This window comes from Pundamilia nyererei, unplaced genomic scaffold (assembly GCF_000239375.1).
Source record: "Pundamilia nyererei isolate P.nyererei 1_Seehausen unplaced genomic scaffold, PunNye1.0 scaffold00073, whole genome shotgun sequence".
NCBI lineage: Eukaryota > Metazoa > Chordata > Actinopteri > Cichliformes > Cichlidae > Pundamilia > Pundamilia nyererei.
In genome coordinates this window covers 409032-420264 of record NW_005187474.1, presented here as the reverse complement: position 1 = coordinate 420264, position 11233 = coordinate 409032, and the positions used below count along the sequence as shown (strand labels likewise).

Below are 11233 nucleotides of genomic sequence, written 5' to 3'. Positions count from 1 at the left end.
GTACATTAGTTCTTGTTTCCACCAATTTCAACTGACTTTACATGACTATCTATTGAATGGAAATAAATAGACACCAACTATTTGGCAGGTGCAAAAATAGTGACTAAATGCTGACTAATATTTCAGAAATTACAATTTTGCATAGATGATATCTTGTTAATATGACAGTATATGACAACACCGGTAGAAGAAAGAAAATAATTTAAACATGCAATGTTATACTTATAATCACTAAATTGCAGTTTATATAAAATAAAATTCAAAAACAAATTAAATGTTTTAGTTAAAGGTATAAAATCATAATGTGTACTTTATGCTTCTTTTAATATTCCTCTAATAAGGTAAATAGTACATTTTTAATTGTAATACCTATATAGTATTACTTAAGCACTAATACAGGATTTTTAAACATGGTGTTGCTAAGAGTAAAGGATATTAATAAATGAATTCCTCCATTACACAGACGTTATCAGGAATTATGTATTAAAATGTGTTAACACCAACGTAGAAGCTGTACAGGTACACGCGATGCTACAATATTACTGTAGTTGTAGATTAATGGGTGTACTTTTCTAGTTTTTACTTAACCACGACAAATCTGAGGTGGCACAACCAACCATGTGTCCCTAATGAAATACAGATTACCTTAAATACTTAAAGCAGTAAAAAGAAACATCTGATAGCTCAAGATTTTTTCCCCCCAGATCTTTCTGTGTCTTTTGGGTCTTTCTCAAACTTTGAGAATTCTAACAGTTTTTAATCATATGCAAAAAAAATACATCTTTCTTTAAGACAACTCAACTTTGAGCTCCTGCCTTTAGCTATTTTTTAAAGGTTGTGGTTTAGGTGTATTTCATTCCGAGAGAACTAATCTTAATCCAGGTAAAATATCCGTTTGCTTCGACAGGTCAAGCTGGTCGGTTACTTCCTGTTATGCAATAGTTCATCACATGTGAAAACGGTTTCTCCGCCACTTTGGAGAGCTGCGGATCAGAAGGGTTCACTGCTGGGTCACAGACGGACCTGCTGCATCCTTTGTGATTTACTGCGAGTAAATCTGTAACCATCACACAAAAGCTCATAAACCCTCCAGTCATGAACTTCACAGCGAACATTTTCAAGTATCTGTTTAATACCTACATTTCTATGTAAGCTTCTTTAAGGCCATAGAGGATGTGCAGAGTTAGCCCTAAAGGAGCTTAAAAAGCTCTTTTAGCTTCCTCTGGTTTGATTTTGTTCATTTGTTTGTTTGCTTGTAACATCCGACACATTTTTGAACATTTCCAGAAAACTTTGATAATAAAAACTCTAAATACAAAAGATTATGCATGGAAACGTGTTCTGTGTGGTCTTCCCTGAGTGAAACAGTATTTTACATATATTCATGTATTATTAAATAAGAATTTAGCAATGCATTGAATGTTAATTGTTTCCCTTCATTTTTGTGGATTTTCTAAAATTCCTTAAATAATAATGTTGGATTTGGATTTTTTTAAATGAAAAAAATATTTTTTTTTCTGCAAAAAGAATTAAAGGCACTGTCAGTTTTCTCATTTTTTCCACATTTGAGGATTTTTGTCATCAGAAGGAGTGTATCGGAATGAACTCATTATGTTATACGTGACCTCTGAATGGACCAGCTGCTTGAGAGTGTAGGAATGCTTGTGATTGATAGAGCAGGTGCTGACGTAACCTGCCACAGCTTGCAAGCTCTCTTTCTCTTTCTCTCTCTCGCTTGATATGATCAGTATGTGACGCTGTGGCCATGAGGGAGTCTGGCACACTTTATGCTGGATCATGTTGCCGAGTCAAAGCTGTTTAGGTGCTCCGAGTGCTGATAGCACAAGCACACATATGCAAAGGTTATAGAGATAGGAGGCTCACTTCATTTGGGAATTGCTCTGGTAACTTCACCGCAACTATTCACACAGGCAGAAAGACAGATTAGCTATTTAAGCATTATTAATAAACATATAAGCTGTTAAGTGTTGGAATGTTCTGTGCATTTAATATGAATCAGTATATTTGTGGATAGTGTAGTTTATTGTTTAGATTACAGGACCGTTTTGCTTTAACGCAATCCTAAAATTGAGGTTTTGAAGCCATATTTGCTACAAGGATATTGCTAGAGGACATATAAAGAAGGCAAGAAGTGCAAATTAACACGAACAATTGGTGTCCTTAAAGATATCAGAGAAAATAATACATGAAATTCTCTGACTCGATTTTAACACTTGATTTTGATTTAAATGTGCTACTGTTGTAAGTTTGCCAGCATGAACTGAGACAATTATAACCTTTAACACTGAAAGGCAAAAATATTTTTCACAGTTATTATGATGTGTTTGTGTATTAAACTTCCATTGCTCTTTTTTTCCCTCTCTCTCTCTCTCTCTCTCTCGTCATCAGATGAGATGAAAAACGTTCATCTGGTTAAACTGAATTTGAGGTTAATTTGATTACTTTTAATCCTGTTATTTGGTTTTGGTCATTATAGTTACAAGATTATATCTCTACTAAAAGGCTGTAGTGAGCAGGTCTAAATATTTCTGTGTGACTGCAGATGTGCGATCTTTGCAGATATTTGCAGTTGGGCCTTTCCGAAAGGAATGTACTACATTGATTTATTTTACTGTTCCAGTTGAAGGCAATATTTACAATTATAATTTATGTAAATGTACAACAGAGATAGACTGGAGAAATAAATCGGTTGAATACATGCCTTTATTAAATGCAAGACTGTGCGGATATTTGAAGTCAGGAGCCAAAGTATGAACAGTGATCCACACAAAAACTGAAAGAACCTTGTGTAAAACCTTAAAGTGAGATACGGCATGAATTAGACCTTGGAGCGATCAATGTTTAGACTGCACTTCTCTCTCATTCAGGCAAAAAACGATTTGATTTGTGTGCAACTTTTCAGTATGTTGAATAAAAGTCTTGACTGATGCACCAGGAGGAAAGTCTGTCCTGAAATGATTTTTTAGTTTTTAAAATAAACACACTGTCTGCTTTTTACTCATTCAGGCTGATCTGAACTAAGGCGATTTCTGGACAAAGCCATTCATAAATTTGGTTTGGTAACACCCAAAGTAATTTCCTTGTTTTCTCCTTCTACTTCCTTGTTTTTAACACTCATGGCTAATTAGTTCACAGTCCTAAAGACTAAGGGCTGGAAGGGATTCATTGCCTTGCTAAAGGTCACGTTGGCAAGACACTTCAGACTGCGTAAATCCGAGTGCTTTAAAAACCATGCTACATCTTTTCATTCACAGTATTCTAAAGTAAACCCTCTGTTGCTTTGTCCTGCCTGCTGTAATTTCGAGGTTGTCACTGTCTCCTCCTTGACCACTGAATAGTGGATCAGGAAACAGCAGCGTGTCCCTGGAGAGCGCGGGGCATATGGTTCGGCCCCTTTTACGCAGCCAAATTCAGGAAAAAGAACAGCAGTGCCTCCCAAATGTGTCAAATGGGTACAAAAATACCGGAAACAGCTTTATTGACCCTTCAAAATACTACTTTGTAGAGATTTCCTGGATGAATTGTCTTCGGAAGTATTGATGCTCGCTCATTCTTCGTGAATATGCCGCAGACTTGTATTAAAATCTTGAACATTATACATAAAGATATTTTTTCTCCCTAGGCAAATCCTGTAGTCGTCGCTTGCCGTTTTATTTTGAAAATCAAACAGGAAAACTGTGTATGAATTGACAGCATCGCGTCACCGTCTCTCCCCGTGTGTGTGTGTGTGTGTGTGTGTGTGTGTGTGTGTGTGTGTGTGTGTGCGCCTACTCCCATTTCTCTGTGTCTATGCGTCGACGTCTCTGCTCCCTTCAGTCTGCTGCTGCAGCACATCCACAGCGGAGCCACCACGCTGAGGAGGCGGATCGACTGTAGCTACACCTTGGCCAGCGGTGCTGGGTCATAGCGCCGGTGGAGGAGCGTGGAGGGGGTGGCACCACACTGCTCTCCTTGCCCTTCCTAAATCGCGCACAATCTCAAGCATTGAAGGCATCATCACATCAAGGCGTCCTGGAATAGTTTCGGGGTTTGGGGAATTTTTTTTTTTTTTTCGCTCAGACGCACCAAGTTGCAGCTGCAGAGGCGCACTTTTCCCCGTGGCTCCTCTCTCCTTTTGGGCTCACAATCCGACATGGAAGATGGTCCGACTTCCACAAGCTGTTTCAGAAGGTTAACGGACTGTTTCCTGGGTGCAAGTAGGTATTTTTCCTAATGAAATTTCCAGTGCGTAAAGTAATTTTTACGCAAAAGTAAAACCGCTTTGACCTGACCAAACTGTGCAGTAGACGGCCAAAAAAAGAAAGAAAACACGGGCTAGTTTTGGCATCTATTATTTGTTCTGGTGCTGCAGGCGTAGGCTGTGTGATTTGCCCATTTGTCTTCCTAACTTTATGAATGGCAGATGAATTAGATGGGTGGGGATTCCGCTGGAGGGTCAAGCAGAACCGAACTTGGAAAATATCACTTCTGTCTCTGCAGGGACTTTAAATAAAGATTAAGCTGGTCTGTAGAGGGGACAGTCAGCAGTTGTCCGGTAAGACATGGCATCGAAAAAAGCGAAGTCTACAGCATGAGATGGAGCGAAAAAAGAAAGTGCGAGTAGGGCACTAAAATGTGGTTTCGGAATAAATATTTTGCAAATTAATTATAAAAATATAAAAACGATTGCTGTTTAAGTTATCGCACGCATGTAGTTAGCATTTATGTAGTCATCGATGGTTTTATACCAGTGCTGTGGTAAATCATTTTCCCATTCAAACATTTATTATCGTTTTCTTTTCACTTGTTTTGAATTTGTTTTAAGTGCGGTGTGATGGTAAACACCAGAGTCAGGTATGCTCACAATTTCATATTACTGTCACTGAAAAAGATGGCAGAATTAGCAAAACAAGGTGTAAAATCAGTGAATGGATTCGTTTAGTTTTGTTTGCTTTTCTGTCACTACAGTTTTCATCCCCTATATTTGTTTCCTTAGCATGTCCATGCGTCTCGGGGCTGAGTTTACATCCTTTGTGCATGCTGTTTTTCAGTCTCTCTCTGCTTATCTTTTAAATTCTACAGTGGGAACTTCTTGTCATTTGTTTCTCTGCTGATTGGGGTTTACACTGTTTGTGTGACCCATGGATAACTTCAGTTTATGCGCCTTCAGGGACCTTCAGTGAAGACCTGTAATAAGAAGTTCGCAGTTTGAAGCCAGGTTGATGCTTGAAGTGTAGACACAGCAGTGAGCATCTGTGGAATGCATTGAGGTATAGTATGTAGGTATCTTGCCCTCATACTCGAGAATTTCAGATTTAACAAAGCTTCTGCCCTTTTTGGATTTACAAAACAACAGCATATGAGGGTGGCTGCGGGTGTCAGAGTATCTTAAAGTAATATCTGCTATAGAGCTTGACTGCTCTAATGTGTACTGTATATTATAATTTAATAAACAAGTCATTCTCATAGAAAACAAAACATGAGAAAAAGTTATCAGCCAACCAGTTCTGTGTCCGGCTTAGACGCCCATGTGGGTATATAACTCATTTCTTCAAATAGCCGTCGATTAATCTGGGTTTAATCCGGGATTAACTTGATGTTCCGTTTATGTTCTCCCTGCATGTTTTCCTTTCCACTGATGCAGACACATATAATTTCCCAGCTTGTGTTTCTACCACTATTTACATGAAGCGCTTTCTACAAATATTAAGCATGTGATAGATCATTTTAAATGGCTCCTGCACATTGTATGTTTTTCTGCGTGGAAGAAAAGTGTTCTTTTGTTCTCTAGAAGCCAATGGTATGTTTGTCCACTTATCATTTGTCATTACTGATATGGTACCTGTTGCTGGACCATCCAGCAAAACCAGTCCGTCCTGAAGGGATAGACTCAGTTTGTCAAGACAACACGTTGGCTTGTTCACTGCCCTTTGACTCCTATAGTTAGACCTAACTGTTTGTAAGCTGACTTGGAGGAAATCTGCTATAGTGTGCGCAGATGTGTGTTTCTTTGGCTGCAGATAGCTGTGGTCAGTGCATCAAGGTCAAACTGGGCTAGCACTAATATGATCTCTCAGGCATTTTTTTAAACCCAATTGGCTGTTGACAAATTGCTTAACTTAGTGAAGAAGGACACATTGTCAGGCAGGAAGTGTTCACACCAGACATTTCCTATTCCACCACATGCCTACTCTCTCACGGTGAGGACTTCTCCCAGCAAAGTTGCTAAATCTATAAATGCATGTAGTGCTTGGTATGACTGGAATATGAACATAGCATTTAAATTTGAATGACTAAATAATTCCAGACTTGGATCGAGCACATGCCAAATAGTTTCTCTTTGTGATTTGTCTCCACTGTTGATTTAAACTCTCTGGAAATTCAAGCCAAAGAAAATTAGCTTGTTATGGCGTTTGAACCCTTTTTTTATAACGCGATTTGTGCAGGACTGGATCGGTGCCAGGGCACAGTGCACCGCTTGAGCAGTGAAACAGATGACATTCTCCTCAAGGCGTCCATTGACCCCTTGTCATCTTGTCATGGGTTGGTATCTGAGAGGATGGGAAAAGGCCACATGCGTGTAGATTTCTTTACAGCTTGTCTTTGTGTCAAGGCTCATAAAAGAGCACAGCGCTGGAGAAGATGCAAGAATCTGTGGTTCTCATTACCGGGTCCCCACTGGCCCCTCTGTAGAACGGCTGCAGAGTTCAGCATCGACCAGATGTGGAGTGGGGAACATGACCCTTGATTACTGATGTGGCTCTCTGAGGGGGAGTTTTGGGGATTGGGGAGGGCATTGCTAAATCAAACCACTACTTCAGGCAAGATGGTGGGACTAAGAAAGCAACTCCAGCTCATTATGAAACTGTGACGCTGCCTCTTGTTCACATTTAGTTATTGTTTAAAAAAAAGTGAATACACCAGAAAGGTTTTAGTTTCAAACTTGAATGTGAAGGCTGCTCAGCTGCGTTTCTGTAACAGTGGTTTGAGGGCTTGCCTGTTATCACTCTGCTAGGCTGTAGATCAAGGGCCCCACGCCTTATCTGCATCTTAATTTGCCATTTATCGCCCCTTTTTTGTCTAATGATCTGGACCATGGTAATGGAAATGTGCAAATCACATTTCCATGGAAATCTCCCTCTCTGTCTCTCAGTGGCTTGCATGCTTGTGCAGCCGTTGGGGGCGTGTCTGTGGAGTTGATGGAGCAGCAGTTAAAGTCCACCGTGAAACAGCATTTTCTTTATGTGACACCTTTTCTCTGAATGGTGTATTGATTTAACTTCACTAGTCACCTCACCCTTGGCTGCGGTGAAATTTCACAGTCCACCTGCATAAGTACACACACACACACACACACACACACATACCCAGATTCGGCAGCTCAGGCTCAATGAATAAATGAGGTGAACAGTGGGAGATGAGTCAAAGTGTTTTCATTCTCAGTGTTCGCTCTTTTTACTTGCTCACTGAATGTCAGTGTTAGATGCTGTGCTCCAGCCCTCCCATAGATAAGATAAGAACCACATGCTCTTCGTACCTCCTGGCAAGGGAGTCCCAGGCGGACCTGCTGACGCACGCACCCAGCAGCCCCCACCCCCCATCCCCTCTTTCCTGCCTCAGCCTCATGTCAGGAAAGTGAAAAGTACTACCTTGGCAGCTTGCCCTTGACTCTCTGCCAGAAGGAGTGCACTTGAAGAGAAGTGGTCTTTTCCCTTTTTCTCTCATGTGCGTTTTTCATCTATGTGTTGGGAAGGAGGAGCATCTTGCTCACTAAACATCAGCATTGGCTCCGCTGCTCAACATCATCTGACCGGGAGTGCTGAAGGCACACAGTTCAGGCTCTGTCACACCCAGAGCTTGCTGCTTAATCGTGGGGAAACGAAGATGAGTGATAAGACAGAGTGCAGCTGAATGTTGTTTTTAACAGCTCTGCAAATGATCCTCTGTTCTTTATATGTCAGTTTCTTTATTAAGTTTTTAAAAAAAAGCAGCGTCTCACAAGATTTGTTTTTAAATCAATCATTCCTATATTTTGCACTTTTCAAAATATATATCCTCATATTTGCATAAAATACAAATAAACCTCAATTCAGTTTTGTTTATATAGTGCCACTTTATATTGAAGGTAAAGATCCTACAATAATAGAAATAAAACTCCAACAACCAGATGACCCCGTGTGAGCAAAACACTTGGTGATAGCGAAAAGGAAAAACTCCCTTTTAACAGGAAGAAACCCCCTACAAACACACACTTTTTCCTGATAAAAGGACAGTCAACCATGGGTAATAACCAGTTGAGGGTGAGGAAAGGGAGACAGGATGTAAGGCACACTGTGGAAGAGAGCCAGTAATAATAACAGTAATAACAGAGAGTGAAAAGAGGTGATAATATTAATCCAGAAGAAACAATTTCACCCAAAAGTAACCACCTTCCTTTGTTTAAAATACAGATCAACCCAAATAATAATCAAGAAGAAATAAAAGTAAACATGAGTGATGTCTTAACTGAAAAGCTTTGTTAGATAGATAGATTGACTCATCCTTACCCTCACACCTCAAATTAGCTCTCCTGTTTATGGAAACTTTTTGGAAAAGAAATGAATGAAATGTGAAAAAAAAAATTAAGATAACCTGTTAATGGTCATTTCATTTTATCATTATAATGATTTTATTTGACAGATTAAAAGTTTCGAACCCAAACGCATATTTTAACACATTTTAACCCACAGTAAAAATCATGTACATCGTAGCAAATATTTTTATAGATTCTGAAAAATTGTCATTTTCAGATCCAGTTTAATACAATTGAGCAACTCTGATCATTAATGTATTTTTTTTAAAGGTACCATATAATGATATTTTGATATTGTGCTATGAGCATTTTATAAACATCAAGGTGTACTGCCGGCATTCCTTCAGTCACCGATAACAAGCTCGCTTCTCAGCTTTACAAGCAGTAAGAATTCTTCTTAATATGAAGAAAATAATTAACAACTACACGTGCTGTCTGAGCTTCACTAACTTGGTGAAAGCCAAGAGACTTTGCCGAAAGAACAAAACATTTAAAAAAATCATTTTATAGACTTTTCAGAGAACAGTCATTGGTTAGTTTCCTGCTGCCTCTTATAGTTGGAGTTAGGGCTGGGCCATATCATACCCTTCACGGTAATACCGGTATAATTTTGGGCAACGATAGAAAAATGAAATATCGCGATAGGATATGGGTAAAACGCACATGCGCAGTGCCTTTGTTTTCATACGCACACGTCGGAAAAAGCATGGCGGCGAAAGCAAATCGTTGAATGAAACGGATGAACCAGAATTGGTTTGTAAAAATGCTGCAACTTCAGTGGTGTGGAACTGGTTTAGCTTTCGTCCGTCAGACACACACCAAAGCACTATTTTTAGTAGAGCATGCTAGCGGGCCGTCGTTATTACCGTGTTTTTTGGAAAATACGGGACACTTAAAATCAATCCTTTGATTTTTCTGAAAATCGACAACGCCCCTTATAATCCAATGGGCCTTATGTATGTATTCTGGTTGTGTTTACTGACCTCGAAACGACTTTATGTGGTACACGGCGCTCGAAAAGGTGGTTAGCACTGTTGCCACACAGCAAGAAGGTCCTGAGTTCAATTCCACCATCAGGCCGGGGTCTTTCTGTGTGGAGTTTGCATGTTCTCCCCGTGTTTGCGTGGGTTCTCTCCGGGTACTCTGGCTTCCTCCCACCGTCCAAAGACATGCAGCTTGTGGGGATAGGTTGATTGGATAATCCAAATTGCCACTAGGTGTCAATGTGCGAGTGAATGTGAGTGCGAATGGTTGTCTGTCCCTGTGTGTTGGCCCTGCGACAGACTGGCGACCTGTCCAGGGTGTACCCCACCTCTCGCCCCATTACAGCTGGGATAGGCTCCAGCGCCCCCCGTGACCCTGAAAAGGATAAGCGGAAGCAAATGGATGGATGGATGGTTCGTGTTTAAGTACAACTTTGCTAAGCTACGAACCCGGACTGCTTGATGGATTGTCGGAGCATTACAGCTATCGTAGTCAGGAGCCTGGCGGAGTGATACGTACTGTGCTTCAACATAATATTACCGTATTGTGTGTGTATAACCTCTTTTTAAGTTTTGTGGATATTATGCTGAGGATATGTCGGCCAATTTCCCCTGGAAATGCCTTTTGGTTAAACTGTCAGCAAGGAATTTGCATTTGCACTGTTAAATTTTTATATAACTTTAATTCACATAAAACACCTGCTTGTTTAAGTGAAAATATATTGATGGGGGGTTTTTTTGCACTAATGAAGTTGTGGAGTTGTAAAGTATTTTGTCTAGTGTAAGTTATATCGTCAGTTATATCGTTATTGCAAATTTTCAAATGTAAATCGTGATAAATATTTTTGGTCATATCGCCCTGCTCTAGTTGGAGTGTTTGTGTTGATTTGGGTAAATTCATTTTAATTCTTATTCTCCAACAGAAAAATTATGGTTATGGTTTCTTCCACTTAACATCAGTTAGACCACACCCACATCACCAGGGTGGTGTACCAATGTGTGGGCATGGCTCCGGGCAGCAAAAATAGATAAATAAAAATTAAAATCTTTATAATGATAATAATTCAGCTAAAAATATTGGTGTCACTGATCGACCAACCAGGAATCTGCTGATTTCCAGCACACACCAGACCAGTTACTGGTTGGTTGGCCTTGTGTATATCTGATTATTGGGGTCATTGTTCAAGAAAATTATTGCATTGTATGTATTACATGTTACTTGTTACATTTCTTAAAAGTATTGCAGTATATTTTTAAAGTAATTTGTTACACTACTCAATACGTTCTTGTTACGCCGGAAGATGACTTGAAATGCATTCTTACAACAACCAGTTAGCAGTATAAACCTATCCTAATAAGGACAGACAGATGATCTTTCTTGAAGTTTTTAGGTGTCAACACAATGCCAACAACACAATAGATGAAAACCAGCACAAAGAGAATTCAAAAGAATCGCTACATTGATTCTACAGTAGAAACACGAACAGGTGAACGGAGGCTTCGGCCCTGACTGCTCATCACTGCTTTTGTTACCTATTGAACATGGTAAATGGCCTGTATTTGTATAGCGCTTTACTAAATGGTAAATGGTAAATGGCCTGTATTTATATAGCGCCTTACTAGTCCCTAAGGACCCCAAAGCGCTTTACATATCCAGTCATCCACCCATTCACACACA

The 11233-nt window shown here is 39.7% G+C and overlaps 1 protein-coding gene across 5 annotated transcripts in view; it reads left to right on the top strand.

Moving 5' to 3' along the window:
* The window catches only part of pde10a (phosphodiesterase 10A), a 63449-nt gene that overhangs the window by 13845 nt on the left and 38371 nt on the right, over positions 1–11233 (top strand). Inside the window, exon 1 of one of the 5 annotated variants that reach the window (XM_005737054.1) lies at positions 3800–4217. The exons of the other annotated variants lie outside the window; for them this stretch is intronic. Coding sequence (XP_005737111.1) covers positions 4154–4217 — 64 coding nt within the window. The 5' untranslated portion in view covers positions 3800–4153. Of the gene's footprint in view, positions 1–3799; positions 4218–11233 lie in introns of those variants that run through there. 5 annotated transcript variants of the gene reach the window in all.